General features: G+C 36.0%; 3 protein-coding genes and 1 long non-coding RNA gene across 6 annotated transcripts; 2 read left to right on the top strand and 2 right to left on the bottom strand.

The window, feature by feature from the left end:
- Positions 1–2,767: 2,767 nt before the first annotated feature.
- On the top strand, positions 2,768–3,771 carry LOC107221693 (RNA-binding protein 7). The gene is made up of 2 exons (XM_015660774.2): positions 2,768–2,998; positions 3,122–3,771. Exons 1-2 carry the CDS (start codon positions 2,915–2,917, stop codon positions 3,635–3,637), a joined length of 600 nt encoding a protein of 199 aa, XP_015516260.2. The 5' UTR covers positions 2,768–2,914; the 3' UTR covers positions 3,638–3,771.
- Positions 3,772–4,503: 732 nt separating this feature from the next.
- LOC124292872 lies at positions 4,504–5,553 on the bottom strand. Its single transcript, XR_006902818.1, has 2 exons — positions 5,376–5,553; positions 4,504–5,030 (listed from the first exon to the last, which is right to left on the bottom strand). It is a non-coding gene; the product is annotated as an uncharacterized LOC124292872 (long non-coding RNA).
- A 1,374-nt stretch (positions 5,554–6,927) lies between these two features.
- LOC107221706 (serine/threonine-protein kinase grp) lies at positions 6,928–14,586 on the top strand. Its single transcript, XM_015660801.2, has 8 exons — positions 6,928–7,153; positions 7,353–7,479; positions 10,996–11,219; positions 11,881–12,201; positions 12,354–12,554; positions 13,407–13,654; positions 13,755–13,886; positions 14,054–14,586. Exons 2-8 carry the CDS (start codon positions 7,418–7,420, stop codon positions 14,282–14,284), a joined length of 1,419 nt encoding a protein of 472 aa, XP_015516287.1. The 5' UTR covers positions 6,928–7,153; positions 7,353–7,417; the 3' UTR covers positions 14,285–14,586.
- On the bottom strand, positions 14,346–18,477 carry LOC107221711 (nuclear inhibitor of protein phosphatase 1). Of its 3 annotated transcripts, none has more exons than XM_015660807.2 (6): positions 18,234–18,477; positions 18,023–18,083; positions 17,582–17,735; positions 16,685–16,905; positions 16,208–16,411; positions 14,346–15,709 (listed from the first exon to the last, which is right to left on the bottom strand). In XM_015660807.2, exons 1-6 carry the CDS (start codon positions 18,260–18,262, stop codon positions 15,335–15,337), a joined length of 1,044 nt encoding a protein of 347 aa, XP_015516293.1. In that variant the 5' UTR covers positions 18,263–18,477; the 3' UTR covers positions 14,346–15,334. The 3 variants fall into 3 exon arrangements, with proteins under 3 accessions (XP_015516293.1, XP_046587105.1, XP_046587106.1); XM_046731149.1 differs by having other exon boundaries at positions 18,023–18,096; positions 18,234–18,476; XM_046731150.1 differs by lacking the exon at positions 18,023–18,083 and having other exon boundaries at positions 18,234–18,476.
- Positions 18,478–20,034: the final 1,557 nt, after the last annotated feature.

Genomic DNA, 20,034 nt, shown 5'->3' with positions numbered 1-20,034 from the left:
TTTCTAGCACCGTGTCAACACGTCTTTAAAGCAGAGAGAAACCTATGTTCAAGTCTGTTTTGGATAAAGTAAGTACTTGAATGACAAAAATTTATTTCGAGTTGGTAAGTCTGCAACTGTGTTGGGTTCAAAATGAGAACTGTGTGGCACTTGAAGGTTAAAAAGCCTTGTAGCCATCAAACGGAGTAACGAGAAGAACTTAAGAGTTGTCGGTTAGTGTTTATAACCTTAGTAATACAATATATGAAGCAATATAATGCAATGTTCTCCGTAATTTTATTCATTGATTGAATCACCTATCTATCTTATATTTTCTATTTTTTGAATAGCTTGTTATCAACATATCTCTTATCTGTAATTCGAAACGCATTTTGTTTGGTGCAAACCCTGGTGATACTTCAACGTGGATTATATTTTCATATCAATAATTGTTCAAGTAATAAATATGTACCAAACTTGGTTACGGCAAAATGCCGACCGAAGAAAAAAACAAAGAACAAAGAACTAGTTCATACCACGCGAGATTTCAATACCTATATCTGTCATGTCAGTACGGTTGGCACTACTTCTCGCTGAAAATTGAGCTTAAAGTCGAATTCAGAAAATCTTACTCCCACTTAAAGTTCACATGAGCTCGGTTACACATCAACTTTAATGGAGGTGCACTTTAAGCCCCCACACACGGACTTATGGACGGAGCGCAAGCTAGGTTTGTTGGCGAGGGGCATGAATCTTGGGGAGAGTACATGTGGTAGCACGTCGGCCATATTGATGAACTAAATTTTCAGGCGCCACCACGGTCTTACATACAGGTCTTGCGACTCAATAGAATTCCAATGGTAGAGAGTGGCTCCTCTGTTGAAGAAAAATCCAGATGGAGCTGCGATCGAGGGATGCATCAACATAACCTACAATGTTTGAATAAGCCTTTGACGTTAGGATTCCACGCCCATATGACGCGCGAGCGCGACTATCGTCATCCTTGTCGCACCGGGCATCCCTCGATCGCAACGACGCTAGCGGCTTGACACGTTAAGAGGCCCACGTCGAAACTCAGAGTCGCAAGACCTGTATGTAAGACCGTGGGCGCCACGTTTGCACGATTCACTTTAGGCAGTATTAGTTTTGTGGACAAGGGATCGATTGTGTAATTTCACTTTTCACATTTCTCACCATCTGAACATTCTGATTGGTTCTCAAAGTTTATTCAACCAATCAAAATGCTTGGATGGAGGGAAATGTGAAAAATGAAATTACACAATCGATCCCCAGACCGTTCCCATTAACTATTTTCTTGAACTGTATAGGCATGTACGAACACAGCTTCAATTCTTTTTGTATAAGAAACCATGCAGGTAAGTACACAATGAGGTATGTTGTATATTATTCTCACTCACTATTTAATTAAAAATATCGCTGTGGAAAATTATTGGCTACCTTCTGACCTAACCTATACAATAACAACGATCCGTCAAAGTGCAAGCCGTAAACGCTTATATATATCCGTGGTATTCATATGTATATCTATTGAGCTGTATATGTATATCAATATCTATTTAGCTCATCAATGTGGCTGACGGCGCTGATTCCCCTTCCGTCTTTTGCTTCAGCCCGCTGAATGAGGCTCCGTCCATAAGTCCATGCCCTCACTTAAAGCCACGGTCTTATAGACAGGTCTAGGCACTCCGGCTGTAAAACCGTGCTCGAAAATGAAGCCGATGTTGTAAATTTTCGCCGCTAGCGCTAGTGAGGGAGAAGCCTACTTAGGTCGTATTCGTAAATTGACTGCCAGTACTGAAAATTCCCTAGGACAGAGACAGAGCTGTCCATGAACTCGGCAGCGCAAATGAGATAAAAGATTGCTGACGGTACTGTCGGTCAATTTTCGAACACGGCCTTAGTACGCATAAACCGGCCTCGGACATTGCAGCGCTCCGGTCTGTGGTGCACAAATTGAGAAACACAGGCTTCAAGACTGTCACGCTGCGTTGTATAGGAAGGGGCTTGGAGTGCAAAGACCTGTCTATAAGACCGTGCTTAAAGCGTATATGTAGACTCATGTAGACTAGGCAATATAGGGCACAACCACGGAGTAGTAGGAAGGAGACAACACTCGAGCAGCACTTGGCTCAAAAGCTGGCCCAGTTTTTGGGGCAACGTAAGAAGAATTGTCAAGGTGCGATTTAAGCGCCTCTTGCGGTGTAAGCCCGTATAGCGCACTCACCCCCTTCCCCATATGATCTTACGATTCGCCGTTTGCAAATCTTTTCCTCGGATTTAATGTCGGTTGAGATTAGAAAAGCAATCACTCAGTTGTTACTATTTTTTAGTCACTTCAGATGCGTATTTTACGAATTTACGGAGTATGTTTATAAAACAGAGGCTTATAGGTTACGATTGCCGGCCTTTTTTTTCACATTTTATAGCGAAAATTTCATTTTTTTCCGTAAGAGGCGCTCAAATCGCATTTAGACAATTCCTCTTACGTTACCTCAAAACCGGGGACAAGTTTTATCGCAGAGTGTTGTCTCCTTCCTACCACTCCTTGGGCACAACTTATCTATGGGTGCGTTCCGAAACTAGCCGGCAACGCTGAAAACTCTCTAGAATAAAGGCAAAGCTACCAAAGTACTCGGCAGCGCAAAAGAGATAAAAGATTGTTGACAATACTGGGAGCTAATGTGGACCGCACCCTATATTTTGGCCTTCATGGACAGTCCTGCCAGCCAATAACAGAGTGCTCCGATGATTCCGATCGAAGGTACCAGTTCTGACAATTTTCGGCACGCTTACGTCGCACGCCATTTTTTGTGTATAGTAATGCTGTCATTTGATCAATATTATTTTCGACAAATCGCATCAATAATTTCTTACGAAATTCGAGAATAGTATAGGAGGTGAATTCCCTGTCATAATGGATGAGGACCAACGCACTGTTTGGTGCGGTAATTTAAGCGATAAAGTTACCGAAGACATACTTTACGAGTTGTTCCTGCAAGTAAGAGATGGCAACCTTTCCTGTATAACCAAAGTGGCACAGTTTCATGAGTAGTATAACAATTCATCCACCTTTCGCAGCATTTTGCGCGCCTGACGCATAAATTATTCTCATTATTTTCAGGGTGGGCCAGTTCAGAGGGTTTCGATACCTAAGGACAAAGACGGAAAACAACGAACCTACGGTTTTATCACATTTAAACATGCTGTTTCTGTACCATATGTACTTGACCTATTTGAAGGTACAGCTCTGTTCGACAGAACACTGAGTATGAAAACTCGAAACAATATAGAAATACCGGTACAATCACACCCTAACAGCGGATTGAGGAAACAGGAAGTCAGCCAAGACTTGCACAATGTGCTTCAATTGCAGAACAAAATGATAATTGGTAACTTGATGCACGGACTGTGCGTTGGGCCAGAAATGCTCATGTATCAGAGTCAATTAAATCCTTGGGCATATCCAGAAAATCGATCCCAACAGACGTTGCATCCTTATCAGCAGTGCGAACGCAGTAGAGAACAAAATGGTTACAAAGTTAGACATGATCGCAGGGAGAGACATTCGTCACATCGGTCCAATGATTACTCGCGAAATTCTGATCACAGAAATAGTAGACGGCACTATCGGAAATAATAACAAACTCTCGGTCCAAATGTGTGATCAAAATCTACAGATATATCTATGCTTAGTTTTGTAATGTATGTATTTTAAAAAGAATGGCATTCATGATATGAGTGCTACAAATACAATTTCTCGATTTTTAATAATAGAAAGCCATATCTTGTTCAGAGTAGACATCAAACATCTTGGGAGAAATTCAGCAGTAAAAGGCAGTTGGGTTCATTGAGCAGATCTTTAATTTTAATTTTGTTTTTGTAATAATAAATATACATGCAGATAGATTTAAATTTTGGGCCTAGCAATGTTGCAGCAGTTTTTGGTGTTCATGATCTCTGCATTAGATATTCACATTTAGTACATCCATGTATCAAGGTAATTGAACAATAATTTAAGAATATTTAAAGTCATTCGCTTTCTCAGCAAGATTGATGCACGTACCCAGATTGTTTATACATGTATTCTAGGATTTCAAAAGATTATCGTATAAATAATCTACAATTATTTTGAATTTTGAAAAAGATCAAGTTGTGACGAATGATACGTTAATGTATCTCAGTTGTGATCTGTTTTCTGATGAAATTGAAATATTTCGAAAAAGCCACACAGGAGTGAAATGTTTAAAATGAAATTTCATTTTTTAGAATAATTGGTAAAACAAAATTTTCCTTATGGTAATTTGCACTACCACATTTTATCAGGTTCATTTGGGCTCCTCACAGTGTGCATTGACTGAAGACATGATTTATTAAAAAGTAAGACACGTGTGCTAACTGCACAGATAAATGGCCAAAGACCTCACGTGATAAACATTAATTAATGTATGAATATGACTGAGTGCTTCAATCCCAACACTTTCAGTTCATTTTTTCGGACAGACGCGACATGTAAACGAATTGTCATATTGTTAATATTTCAGGGACTTACCAACGTTTGACGCTATATTAGACTAAGAGCTGGGGACCATTTTACTTACGTCACTTCATAAATAATATTTCCGTCTTACCATACTCTTTTAATATCACTGATAATTCATTCGAAAATCTGCCTGGCCTCCAGTACTGGAGTGCGCGACGGGATGGGCACAGAGAATTAAACAAAATCAATTGAAAAATAGCATTTTATAAGCGCTAGTTTTTGGTGCGGCAGCAGGGGATGATTTTCTAATTGTAAGTTGAATAGTAAAAATAGCAAACCGTTTCGGTACTGACAAAATGGTGGCAGACAGGAATAAAGATACGCGAAAATGTGTCCAACTTACATGATACCACAAGGGCTGAAATAAAAATTAATATTTATAGAAAGTCATCCAAATTCTATGTCGAAACGGGTAGACCAAAATCTTATCCCGAACACCCTGCCAGACGACGATGAAGAGCAGTAAATCCGTGCAAATTTATTCCAAGAGCTAGAACAGATAAAATAGGTTCATAATGCAACCTTCTACAGAATTGATCTTTTCTTGTTGGAAAATGTTCAGAGGTATCCCGTGAATATGAATTCAAGTTCGAATGACTGGGGAGAGCTTCCTTCCAGGATGGCGCAAAGTATCTCGACCATGTACTTTTTGGTCCTTGAAATGCGGGAAATGTGGAAATAATAATGCATGTCAAAAAAATACGTTTTTCGACGATTTTCATGATATAAGTAAGTTTCCTGAATTCCACTACGAAAGAGTTTTGCATCGGCGAAATTCGAACCCTTTCCGTTCATTTGTTTACTTGATATAGGAAAAAAAGGTGTGCTACATAACCTTCAAAATTCAGTGTTGCGTAGTGGGTAGTATCAATCTATGGTGGTATTCTTGTTAGATTCTACGGTCATGGGTTATGTTATGTTAATTGAGATTGAGTTTGTATCGCGCTTGGCCGACTATGATGCTGTAGGTTTCTGTGTTGCCAACATAATTGTCTAGTGTAAAAAATTAGCCGTCTCAGGTGCATTGTCCTCAAGTGTACTCTGGGCACATTTTTGTAACCAGCACTCTGCGGGTAAGTGAGCCTGGGGCCATGATAAGCCATGTTGGCGATTCGGTAGCGTCTTTATCGATAGAAGTAGTTTATTTATAGTAATACCCAGGTAGCATTCTGTTGCAAGTTCGTGATTTGACCGTCACATGTGCGCATGCATGACCCTGCCGGCAGGCAACTATCTGTCTGTTTCCGCATTGTAAAAAGACCACGTATGCTTCCTTCTGGTAGGTGCCTGCCGCAGAAAATGCATGATTCATACATGCTTCGCCAGGATCGGCTTTGTGGAAGGTATGAAATAATATGTGGAAAAAATATCCAAATTACACAGATGATATGAAGGAATTCGACAATATAAGACTATGGATAGTACGGTAAAAAATTTCCGTAAATCACAAATCGAAATAAATACACATGTTCTTATAAAGTGCGTGGAAAGAATAATACAGTCAGAAAAATATAACCTGAAGCTTTACCAATGGAAAAATAAGGATATAAGTACCTAGATGGATATAAAAAAGTAGTCGGATCTCTATAAGAAACGCATCTGATTTCATAAAATATAACTACAAAACTGTACTTACCGTATCAAATAATATGAAGTGATGTATATAATAATTGGTTTATATGCCTCAGTAAGTAAAAACACGCATCAGTCGCGTGTTTCCCGCTGTTTGCTGCTAAATTTGTTACACAAGTATAATTCAATCGGAAACCGGGGTTTTGCGTATTTATTCGCATAAAACATTAACGACACTAGCACGTGCAAGTTTCGGTTCGCGCTGCAGCTCGACATCGTGCGTAGAATTACAGTAATCGTGTCGTCAATATATTGTAGCGAGTGACATTCGACTGACCCGCATGGTTTATTTGTAAGATCACCTGTTCTGCAGAAACATGCATCAACCTTGCACAATTCTGCCGCAAAGTGCTGCCGAACACGGTCTTGCATGATCGGATGCTGCATGAAATGCTACCTGGGTATAGAGTGCGTTCCGAAACTAGCCGGCTGCGTTAAGAAATCCCTAGGACAGAGTCAGAGCTACTCACGAACTCGGCAGCGCAAAAGAGATAAAAGGTGCGTAACAGCACTGGGAGCTAATTTCGGAAGTCTTCGATCAGTAACCGATCTTTCCTACACTGAGGTTCCTAGTTATTAGAGTAACTAGAGCAACTACCAGCCATCTTGGTCACTATATTTTTCGCACCAACAAGAAATATTTCTTGAAGTTGACACTCTATAATAGGACGTAGCTTAATGGCTTCGATATTCGCAAGTTCGCTTAGCTGCCGATCGCGGCTCTGTTTTAAATCGATTGACAGAAGCAGGGAGACATCGGTCCAGCAGCCATATTAAACTTTCTACGATCAGTTTCTGTTCTATGCTTCCCTTCCTCGTAAAAGGAGCAATGGATTCGCCGTTTTGCAATCGATTTCCTTGCTATTGGTGTTAAAATATGATACGTTCACAAACTCATAGCGCTGTTTAACTGCCGCTAACACCATAATCACCTGTAACAACGGGAATGTAAAATTCGGCTCGAAGATCGACTCACTAACGGTTTACCCTGTTTATTTTATCACCCTTACCACGTGTTTCCCTAGTTTCTGTCACAATTTAGAAGCTTGAAGTGAACTTTTCGTAATAGTTGGTCCCTTTTTATCGGCATCAGCGGCACCTCTTAGCGATTATTATCCATCAAAGAGTGCCCTCGTCGTTCGTTCGACAACAGCGATCACAAAGAAATTTCATTCGGCAGGATCGGAAATGAGAACGATATTGATTCTTTGTCTGTAACGAAGAAAGAGGAATGCGAGAAACACGATGTCGGACTTCGTGGAAGGTTGGACTTTAGGGCACACTCTGGGGGAGGGGGCCTACGGCGAGTGAGTATTCATAATTATTTTTCCTCGTTAATCACTGCTTACGCTTTTATTTTCACTCTCTGTTACATCCCGCCTCTTTCATCTGTTAGAAATCATATTGAGTTTAGCGTTTGAAACAGATCTCACATATTTAAAGGATGAATCGGGCATCATTGTAATTAAAACCGAGACGGGAGACAAAACCATTCTAAACATCTCCAGTATTATTTGGCCCATGATGATAAACACGGATAAAACATCATCCTTACAACCTGATAGAAATGATTTGAGTACATTCAAGTAGCACAAGCCAAGATATACCAACGATTCGAGGAAAAGTTTTATAATTATCACATTTGAAGTGATCAATCTCTGATATTTTTCTGAAACTTAGATCAATTGAACTCGAACGAAATCGATTGAAGTCATCTGAAATTGACTTAAATGATTGAATTTGATAAGAAAATCTCTTAAAAATTACCATGAAACCACTTTAAAATTTGCTAAAATCATATGAAATCATATAAAAAAAAATGACTTCGATATTGCATCAAGATCCTTCAAAACTATATGAATATTTCTTAAAATTGCTTTCAAATGATTCGATTCACACCCAGATCTTCGTCATCACAATACGCACGAGGCCTGCACTCGCAATAATGACTTACTGGAATGTATGGAATCTTTTTAAGAGTTTTATACAGTGTGGTGTTTTAATCATTCCATGTGAATATCTGAGAAATGCAAACAGATGTTTTATTTAAAAGTTTGAGTGCTACAAGAGGGAAAAATGATGTTGATATGAATCGAGTTTTGGATTGTGTTTTTTTGTTGAGATTTTGTAAGTAACATCTAATTTTAAATAGAGAGTTTGTATTTTGGATATGAGCAACTAATATCGAGATCAAAGACAAGTTTAAGGTCACAGATGTTTTTTCTCTCTTTCTTTACTTCAGCCTCACATATTCATTGTCTCCCACCATTGCTGATAAGTTTCTTTACGGACACAAAATTGGTATGTTCGTAACGATGCAACTCATAATTCTTTATAATTATGAAATGGATCGTAAATTATGATTGCAAACTTTTTAAGGTAAGCAATAATTAAAATAGAATACATTGGAAAAGAAATTTCCATGAAAAAAAAATCATATTTTTTTGAATAAAGTATTTTTTTCGTATCTCTATTTGTATCGTAGCTACGATACTAAAGAGTAAAATTATTTTCATAACTTACAAATATTTGAATATACGTATGTTTCCAATATCTGAACAAACAATTTGGGTAGCAACTTTGTTTTGAATCAAAATTAAAATACCAGTTGATATACAAAAATCACCAATTCTTGGAGAAACCATTGAATCTCGATTTTGAGTACGAATAGAAAATTTAATTACCAGTGTTTGAAATTAATCCTCGAATTAATCCGTCTGTGGAAATTCATTTTATTTACATGTAACACCTACGTTAACCTAAATCTAAAAGCATTAGATATGAAAATAACGAATGAAAAATTGTATTTTTGCAAATGCAGGGTGGAGGGAAAATGTAAAAAGATTAGAGAAAAGAGGGTCACAATATTAAATATTCATAAAACCAAAAGTCCATTTTATAGAAATTTAAAATTTAGAATATCAAAGTATAGAAAAGTCAAAATGTAGACAGGTAATGTACATAAAAAACCAAAATATGGAATCGTTAGAATTCTGATACATTCATTCCCAGCCGTCATAAAATTGATTCAAAATGAAATATAATGGACATGTAAAAAAGTTATTTAAAAAATCGATGATGTGAAATTGTACGAAATCTCATCAAATCCCGTATTCACAACGAAATTATTTTGAAATCAACATGGAACCCCGTAAATTATGAAGTTGAAGTTCGTAAATTTATTGTAACGATGCGTGTTTATGAAAAATCGTTACTTGACACCTTCAGGATTGCCTGAAATTTAGTAAAGCACAATAAACAAAATGCATTAATATTTTAAAAAACCAGCACATTGAAAGTCATTCTAAAATTGAACAACAATGAAATCTTCTGATGTTTCGTTACAGTAACATTACAAACTTCAGCTTCTTTATGAATTCATCTGAAATCAATTCAAAATGGAAGATTTCTGAATTGTTTTTTACACAATTCGCGGAAATCGTGTTTGCAAGCAAAATAAGCACAAAACATTAGAATTGAATGAAAAAACACGGGAGTTTACTCATTTGAACATTCCAATTATAAGAATCCTTTTTCATATTGTTGATATCTTGACTTGTGTAAATCAAAATCCATTAGATTCATTTTTATTACATAGTACAGAGTTTGTTTAATTCGTATGTACCATAATTTGGTAAATTGCAATGCTGGAAATATTTTTAAATGGGTCGTCCTCTCTTAACTTTTGATTTGTAATCTACATCAGTTATTTGCGCCGCCAGAATCGATTTATAAGGTATTATAGTCATCATTCACACTTTCCACATATTCTCAATTTTCTGTTACACGTCATGTGACCATTATAAATTTTTCGGTGAATCGTATCTCTCACCAGTTTCCTCTGAGTCGTTGGGAATTCCAGAGTGCAGAGTTCAAATGGACTCAAATAAACGTTTCATGATATTCTTTCTTGCTTTCATTTTACTCAAGATATAAAATATTTTTCAAGTTTTGTATGCCACTCGATTGTATTGTTCTAAAAATGAAGTCAACTTGAGGTTCTGTCCTTTAGGTAAAAATTATTTGTTTAGAATCGATTTGATTAGATTTATAATTTGATTAGAATAGATTCTTCCAAATTGTTGATTTCCTTCTGAATATCTAAAAAATTATTCTTTATATGCCTGGATTACAAAAGATTCTGATTCATTTATTTTAAAGTCGGCATTATGAATATTAAAATTGGCATATCAAGATCGTGATAAAAAATTAACAATTATTCCCAGTTTGTACTTAAATTTTTTTTTTTTTTTTTCAATTCTTTTTTCTCGATACGGCCTCAAAACATGAACACATTTGGTACAATTTTTATATGAAACCTGTAACAAATTCAGAAATTTTCGTGGCAAAATTCAAATTTTAAAGTGTATATAGCCAATGAACACAGCATCGCGCTTATTTTATTCTAGAAAAAGCACAAAATTTCAACCGCGCGATGATGTTACTTTCTTTACAGATAATTTTATATGGTAATGAAATTCAACCCAGTTAATAACTAAGAGCGAAACGACACCAGTGAGAAAGAAACTCATACAATGAACTATGTCGTCTTGAAAACATCTTTTGTCTTGAAAATGAAAGAAAACTCATTCACAATGTAGAATCAAAAGTTGTTCAATTATATTTGCATCAAAATGTGTGGAACGAGATTCAAGAACCCATTTCAGTTCATTGGGTGTTTAAAATACCACGTAACTTGATCTTTTTTCACTAAACGATTCTGCAGATTATTAAAGTTGTTTTGTACGGTATTGCGATGGTTTCTCGTAATGTCGTTTGGAAAATATTTCACGTTCAAAGTTTTTACTTTCCGATCTTTGTAGGGTAAAACTGGTGATCAACAGAGCGTCGGGAGAAGCTGTAGCGATGAAAATGATCGACTTAGAAAAGCACCCAGATGCTCGGCAGAATGTTCGCAAGGAAACTACCATCCATCGAATGTTATCAAATCCGCATATTATTCATTACTTTGGACAACGTAGCGAGCCTGCAATGGAATATATATTCTTAGAATACGCAGCTGGAGGAGAACTATTTGACCGCATCGGTAATACATTATATCTGTTACTTACATGCAAAACTCTTCAAACTGCTTTTTATAGCTAATTTACTGTAAAATGAGAACTTCATTTTGTTTTCATAAAGTTGATGATTGTAAGTAAGTTTTTGTAAAGTTGATGATTTCAGGAAAGAACTTGAAAATTGTAAAGAAATCTAGGGTAATATCATTAGACTTTGGGAAACATATTCGTGCAAGTAAAAAATTAGTGCAATGAAGTTTTGAAATCAAGGAATAGAATTTTTCAACACTCAACACAGCACAGCGATTCACCATTTTAAATTCTAGTCATGAAACATACAAAAGAAACATATATTCGAAAAAACTAATGCAAAAAGTTTTTCTTGAACTCTGTGACAATGGATATAGAAAAGTATGAAGCTGAACTTGGTAACTTTAATGCAAAACATTGGGACAAAACATCATTCTTTCGCGATTTTATAGTGACTGTAAATTAGTTAAGTTTTCAAAATATGAATACGTGTTGTCTTATTGTGATTTTCTAGATTTCAAACATTCCTGCAATTGTGAAATAACGATTTTCCGAAACGTTAGACATTACAATAATGTTACTAACTTCAGCTTCATGTTTCAGTCTCGTTATTTTCACATAAACTTTCTTTGTCTATTTGTAATTTTGTTGATATAGAACCGGACATAGGAATGCCTATATGGGAAGCTCAGAAGTACTTCAAACAATTAATATCTGCAGTTGAATACCTGCACAGCAGAGGTGTGGCGCATAGAGACCTGAAACCAGAGAACTTGCTTCTCGATGATAATGACAATTTGAAAGTAACCGATTTTGGTATGGCAACGGTGTATAGATTGAATGGCAGAGAACGCTGCTTGGACAAGAGATGCGGAACTTTGCCGTACATGGCTCCTGAAGTACTAGATCGGCCGTATCATGCAGAACCCGCGGATATCTGGTCTTGCGGAATTATCCTTGTCGCCATGTTAGCCGGAGGTAAATTTACCAGTTATGAAAAATGCACTTGATAGTTTGGAGAGGAAAAAAATTTTTTAAACCATACCCTCACCGGTTTTCTCTTATCATTCATATTTCTAATGCTTAACTTACACTCCTTAGTTTCTAAATGGTCCGTATATGAAATATAGAACTGCCATGGGATCAGCCCTTGGCAGAGTGTCCTGAATATATAGCGTGGAAGGAGGGAAAACTTACACTCACGCCTTGGAGTAAACTGGACAATACTTCACTTTCGCTAGCCAAAAAAGTTCTCAATCATTTACCGTCGACAAGGTTTACTTTGAAACAAATCAAGGAACATCATTGGATGCTTGCTAAATACCACGAAGGTGAGAAAGACTGTAATTCATTAGTTGTTCGAGTTGTAAAAGTTTATTTTTAAGTGAATTGAATACAATATTACTTGTATGACTTTACATTGACTGGATTTGAAGAAAGCAGCAGGAAAACTAATCCGGTGTTTCCTCAGTCAGGTACTGAGTGACTCTGAGTAAATAGTCTATACTCAAAGCAACTCGGTACCCAACTATGTGAACACTTTATACTTCGGCCTATAGAGCTACTCATTGTTAATTGTTGACTGTTGTGCACAAAGTAAGTAACTCACAATGTCTGGAATCAACTATTTATTTAATTTAGACTTATTAATATTTTTAAACATTATTAACTGATCGAAGACACCTGTGCAATGACTCTGACTGTTATATTTTTAGCTGGCATGAATCATCGTTTGTTTTTTCAGTGAGTTGCGATACCATGAAGGAAGATTTCAAATAGCTATTGCCTTTTCTTTGGTGATACAGCTGTATGATTTCAATTAAAGATCATAAAGCTAGATTACCAAAGCAAAGAACATCGGCTTACTCAACCAATTCTTTGGATTATCCGCCATCACGTTGATCTGCACAGTTCAGAAGAAGAAAATCGAATTTCTGTTGTCCTGTCTTTGGTTATCTAGCTGTATGACTTTTCTACTTCATAAAGCTAGAATACCGAAGTCAGGACGACAGCTAAGATCGTCTAATTGTCCTCCTTGCAAATCCAGAGCTAAACACTCTGACTAATTCGCTAAATCATCGATACAGAGATTAAATTACCATCATTTTGATTGTTAATAAATTGATAATAATTTGAGCATGACACAATTCAAAAGAATTTACATATCGATTGTGGGATTGCAGATGGGAAATTGGTGGGAAGTGACGTGGTGGATGGAAATGTACCAAAGCGACGGTGTTCAGCGAATGGCAACGATGTGTCTAGATTCTGTTTGTCGCAACCTGAGATGCCCGGTATTGAAATAAACAAGATGGACTGTATGAACTTTGAACAAAGGCCAGGATTTTCTTTTTCCCAGCCTACAGACGTAGAGGATTTATTGCTATGCACGCCATTACAAACCACTCAACATACGCAGAGCGCAAGTCAGGTGAGAAAGTCGACAAAATGTTTCATTTTTAAAGTTATAGAAAAACTATAATTTCAGAAAACTATCCTTGAATTAATTGAAATTTTTTATTATCTGACAGAACACCTTTCAAAAATTAGCACGCCGTATGACTAGATTTTTCGTAAAAATGGACGGTGACAACTTTGCAAAGAAGCTGTTATCTGTTTTGGAAAATGAGGGATACACGTGTCGAGTCAGCGAAGTTGGTGTTGTAAGTTATTGCACTACTCTAAATAAACCTTTTGGTAACTTGAGTCAAGTTTGAGATAAAAGTTAAAAGTTACACTGATCATAGATTACCTACAAATTCTAACAAATCGCATCACAAGAAATTTTTTTCATCAAAATAATTGAAATTCTGCTAATATCTTCTTTCAGATCACAGTTGCAACTGTTGATAGACGGAAAATGCCTCTTGTTTTCAAAGCAAATATCGTTGATATGGATGGGAAAATACTCGTAGACTTTAGATTGTCCAAAGGATGCGGTATCGAGTTCAAACGAAGATTTGTTAAGATCAAAACTGATCTTGGAGACTTTGTTTCCAAAAGTACGGTTTCGTGGCCCATTGCTATTGCGAATCACGACATTGTGTCACAATCATGCTAGATTGACAAAGTAATTTTATATTAACAATATTCAATAATATACATTCTATTTTTCTACTGAATTTAAAATTTGATCTTTAATATTATACTCTTGATTATTTGGAGCTAGAATTCAACTTGCGTTTGTAACATTGAAAATCTACACAACACCTGTATGGAATAGCAATGGATTAACGTTGATTTCTGACGAGGTTTATTGAATAAAAGACGAGACAATCGTTCCTCTTACTGTCTTTATACACTTAACAATAGATATGAAAAATTTGTATTGAACATTTTGATGAATATACTGATGAACAATGATGACTGACGCTGATTGCAAATTTACCTTTCACTTGTTACTTCGATATATTATTATGAATTCAATACTTTGCTCCTTGACACTGAATTTCTGAATAAACGCAAATTACATCACATGTCTATTATATCACAAAATGTATACTTCTCATTAATTTTTAAAATATATTTACCTGAAATAGGAAAATTCGTATTATTTCAACAATTGTTTACCTCCGAAAGGTCCAAAGGAGATTTCAGTACGAAATATTACGCTATATTTGATTACTCTATTAAATCCGTTTAAAGACGAGTGGAACTTAAAATTGTCGACAGATCAATTATTTATCTCTTATTACTTTATTTACATATTTCACTTCACCGACGACGATACAATCATGGTTTATATTTGAATAGGAAATTTTTGTTGAAAACTTGGACGATACCACGCAAATATATTAAACCTCATCAGGTAAATAGTTCACGAATTTAGTCTGTATTCTTAAGATAGCTATTCCAGATTGGTGACAGCAGAATTCATTTGGACAATTAGTTTCAGTACTTTAAAGGTATCCAGATTTATAAAGTTCGCAATTCTACATTAAGAATTTTAAAATCGGATTTATTATTGCGAATTACTTAGTCGTGTGCATGTTCTAGAAAAATTTAATTCCAAATTAGTTGCTTTATCCTTTTGAGAAGGTCTTTCGGATACAGGAGAATTGATCGTTCATAACCGCTGATCTGAGATAGCTGGATTCCGTTAAGTCTATAATTATACCAAAAGAGTAGGCATCGGTTTTTTCCCGGGCCAAGCTTCCTTTGCGTACTTTTTTTTCTTAGGCTCTAATGAATGTGGCTCCGAAGATCCTGATATATCTGGAATGTGGGGCACCTCTGTTTGCATTTGGTGCGGCGCCATTTCTACCTCGGGAGCCGGGTTTGGTAAAGCTATACCAAGGCGAGAAGTCAGTGATGTCAGTGCTGTAGAAAACGGGTTACTAGACATCGACGAATGTGCGTTAGAGAACTGTTCTGGAGGTAAATCATGGTAGAGTTGTGGCATAACAGAACTTGGCTGAAGATGTTTCATCATATTGTGATGATTTTCCTCCGATAACGATATAAGGCCACCCTCCATGCGCATTCGCTAAAAGAAGAAAATATTAACAAATACTAATTAATCTCGACGACAATGAACTGAAAAGGCTGTTTGATTGGTCAATCGACAAAAAGAATAATTGAAAGGGTGAACGATTCCATTAATCGAAGTCTGATTAAATGCGCAGCCCTAATTACTACTATCAAATATTTTATTCTATTAGTTCCATTTATAGTAGGTAAGCATTACAAAATCGAGAACACAACTCGCCAAGAAAAAGTCTGAATTTTTTTAGGAACTTTTTTGTTGAAGCGCAAGGTATTCAGTGCAAGCACTACATTCCTAGTTAGAAAGAGATGGATATTAGCCGCAACTACCTCCATCTCCCTCGCACTTGCACAACGCAATTTCAGCACCATATGCACAGTCCATACTCTGTGTTTACGCTTATATTAACGTGAAGAGAGATTTGGAAGTCTCTCTTCTCCTTTTATCTTTGATTGATCGTTGGGAACTTAGGAAGTGATACCAAGGAGATTGACTTACTTTACTGGGAACAACAGTCGTTTGTACAAGATTCCGAAATCTACCAACAGATGGATCGACATCTTCAGGATTAATAACTTCCTCGTCGTCGTTGAATGTGATGCCCTTCTTTTTTCTCTTTCTCGTCGCTTTATGAACGTCATCATCCGTTATTCCCAACATCGAGATGCGTCTGTTATGGGCTGTATTAAATTCCGTCAAATTCTGTAGGAGTAAATTTTGAATTAGAAGCATGCTTAGTTATGACATTCAAAAGTTCAACTGCATTTCACGAACCATATCTTTATATACCGTATCGGTCAAGATTCTGAAATAATTCTATAAATACGTAGAACGATAATTGATTATGATATAACCAAAGTTCAAAATGCGTTAGTTATACAGCAAAAAAATTTTTCAATAACCTTAAAAAAACGTAGAAGTAATACAAACTTCATGTTCACTATTCACTAAAGATTATTATTTGGCATATCTTACATCAAGCTCAGTTTCAGTCTCCGGAAGCCCAAGTAAGCCACCGGCGTCATTATCTTCGGAAGATTTTTCTAGTTCTTCAATTATCGGTCTTGCCCCAGATTGCGGTCTCTCTCGAATAATGTAGTATCTTGTGGATGCGCCAAAATGAAAAGTACTGTCGATTGGTAACTGAGTCGGTTTGTTGGGATCTAGCCGCATATTTCCAATGTAAGTCCCATGTGCTGCAATTGAAAATTGTTAAGGCAAATTAATGAAGTAAAAGCTGAAGGTGGTTGGTTGACCAAAAATATATACTTTTCATTCATTTTATTACGAGATAGTCAGTCGTAATTTCTTTAGATATGCAAACAGAAAATGCTACAATTATAAACGAAAGCTTGGATATCGATGCTTTGTTTCAAATTGCTGCAAATTAATTAAAAGTGTAGTAGGTTCGTTTTCACTCTAGAATGGCTCATTTCACTAGGACATTTTTCTGGGATTTCCACAAACTCATAGAAATACTTTTTTTTAAATCATGTTGGCATCGCTAAACATTTAGCTTTACAAAATTGCGCAGATATTAATTGTGATCAAAAAATTACAATATTGAATTGACTACTAAAAAACAATAATCTTCTGAAAGGCCATCATAGAGCGAATTTGAACCTGTTAGATTTTTAACTGTTTCGAAGTTATTTTAAATGAAGCATTGATATTGAAGATTTTATCTGAAATTCCAGGATTTTCAATTTTCGCTTTTTTAAAGAAACCTTTGTAGTTTACGAATATAATAGGTTAATACATTCACCATGCACGACTATCTCATGATAAAATTTAAAACAACTATTGATTTGGACAATGGAACTCCTGAAATTATCAATACATGACATAATTAACACCATATGTGATACTCACTGCTACCAAGATCTACTAGAAACGCTCTGTTCAAATGCTTGTGGTAAACTAATGCTGCATGAACTCGGGAACACGAGGCGTGATCAATGCAGAAGTCGTTCATTTGCTGGTTGCGGCCGAATAAATAGCACTTCTTTTCATCCACCATCAATTTCTGGGAAGAGTTTAATTCATTTATAGAGTGATATACTTCTCAGTGGCTCTAAGAGTCTCAAATGGCGTTATTCGTCAGTGATATAGTGAATATGGTGGCTAAAACCACAAGAGTAGAGAAATCCTGCTGCGAAAAGAACTAATATTTGTATAATAATCAAAGAAAGCTTTTATAAACAAAAAAGTTCTTGAGTTTACCGGTTTCTTTAAAAACGTGAGAATCGACACTTCTTGAGAAGTAAATTACTGAAACACTAAATGCTTCTAGTAGGCGAATAAGGATATTACCTGGATTAATTTATCATCCTTTAATACATCCAAATGCAAACCAACCGGAGGTTTGCCAGCCCTGAAAACATAACCTGTTTACAATGTTTGTCATTCTGGTGTTTTGGGTCGGAAGATGCTTGTTATGAAAAATATTTTAGCTCAAATCATTTGTAATTCGGATACTATTGTATGAATTCCTATAATGTAATAATTTCTCGTAATAACATACCAGCTAGGTACTTCGTAATGATTCGCCATTATCTGTCATTTAGGTTGCGTACTTTTAATAAAACATCTATAACCTCAGTCTTCCTACGAATTTAGTAACCATTCTTAATTTCAAAGGAGATAAAGCGAATTTCTGACAAAAATATTTCGGGAAACAAACAAGGGCTGAGTCGATTACAGATTTTTAAGTCGACATTAAAAATAGCTCGGCAAGAACACGAATTAATAGAAAACAACTAATCAGTAGCTAGCTTCAAAGGGCGAAATACTCGGTAGGTAAGGGTAGAGTCCTTACAAGCTGCAGCGACCACTGAACTCTAGTACTATATAGAGTTGGCCTGCGACCTTCGAATGTGTTAAAAAATTTTATGCCAAAAAATTTCTCCCCAATTGCTTTTAATTGCTCTCTATTCTTTATTATTTGCTCCCATGCGGTTTTCGAGAAAATCCTAAAAAACGTTGCAGGTACCGTGAGTGGGTAACATTTCCAGTAAAGTGGCGCCATATTCAAACAAATATTGGTGCCCAGACGTTCTTTATGCCACCGAAACAGGATAAACCTTATACTGTACATGCTCTAAGGGATGAGCTTTGAGCTGCTCCTTAATTACTCCTATATATTATCTTAATTACTCATTGTTACTGTATTATTTTGATAAATTGCTTCTGCATTGTTTGCGAATGAATCAGAAACAAATGAAAAGAGGGTTTTCTCAAGGCGAAGTATGGCCGAATTCACTTTGATATATCTCTTAGACGAATTGAGGTGCGAATAATCTAATAATTTCCCCGCAAACCTCGCAATTTGCTCCTTCATAGTTTTCGTTAAAACTGGAAAAACAATGATGCATCTGACTTGTAGGTTATGTGGACGAGCGGTGAATTCGAAATTGTAGCGAAACAAAAAGATGCCGATGCGCTCCAGTAGGACTGGATAAAATTAGTAAAAATTACCAAATATATTACTCAAAAAAGTATCTTTAACTACCGATTCTATAGTATAAAATGCAGAAAATTCTGCTTCAATGCAAAAATAATTCAATCGGTAAGAGTAGTCAGTCAATGATGAAATCTGTCCACACCAAAATAGAATTATACACGGTATATGTATCGTATCAAGTTATTTAATATTCTATAAATACAATTCACACGGAATAAATATTGTATCGCATTATGTAATATTCTAATGAAACAAGTGTGATGATAATAAAAGTTAATGTGCTGTTTAGGTGATTATGTACACATTAATTTTTCTATGCTGCATATTTCTCGGAGGGTTCACCGGAGATTGAGGCGGGCGTTTATGGAAAATAACAGTTTTCAGTCAACGACTTTAGTCAACGAGCCAGAATTATCTATATAAATAGAGATAACAACAAATAGAGTGGGTAAGTGAATGATACAGCCAGTTAGTGATAAAAACAAAGACAAAAAATCAAGGTAGTACCCCTACCTACCTTTTTAGAAAATTGAATAAAGTTACAAATGAAAAATTGCAACATTAACGTAAGCAGTTTTGAATAGTCTATCATTCTGATTCTCTTCTGCGCATGTGTAAATGTATATGCAACAAGGATAGATAGAGGTATACTTCAATTTGCTTTCCCTTTTTATTCGCACAACCTTTGTACTATGCTAACCCCTGCATCTTGCCCACTCCATTTGTTATTATCTCTATGGTTATTCAACTTGATTGAGCCACAGTTATCATTGGACAAACAGCATGTATTTTAAAACAGAGTACACAACTACATTCGTAATGAAGATCTGTAAATCGTGTCAAATAAGCCAATCAGAACTGA

This window comes from Neodiprion lecontei, chromosome 2, assembly GCF_021901455.1.
Source record: "Neodiprion lecontei isolate iyNeoLeco1 chromosome 2, iyNeoLeco1.1, whole genome shotgun sequence".
Taxonomy (NCBI): Eukaryota; Metazoa; Arthropoda; class Insecta; order Hymenoptera; family Diprionidae; genus Neodiprion; species Neodiprion lecontei.
This window is presented reverse-complemented; position numbering and strand designations above follow the sequence as displayed.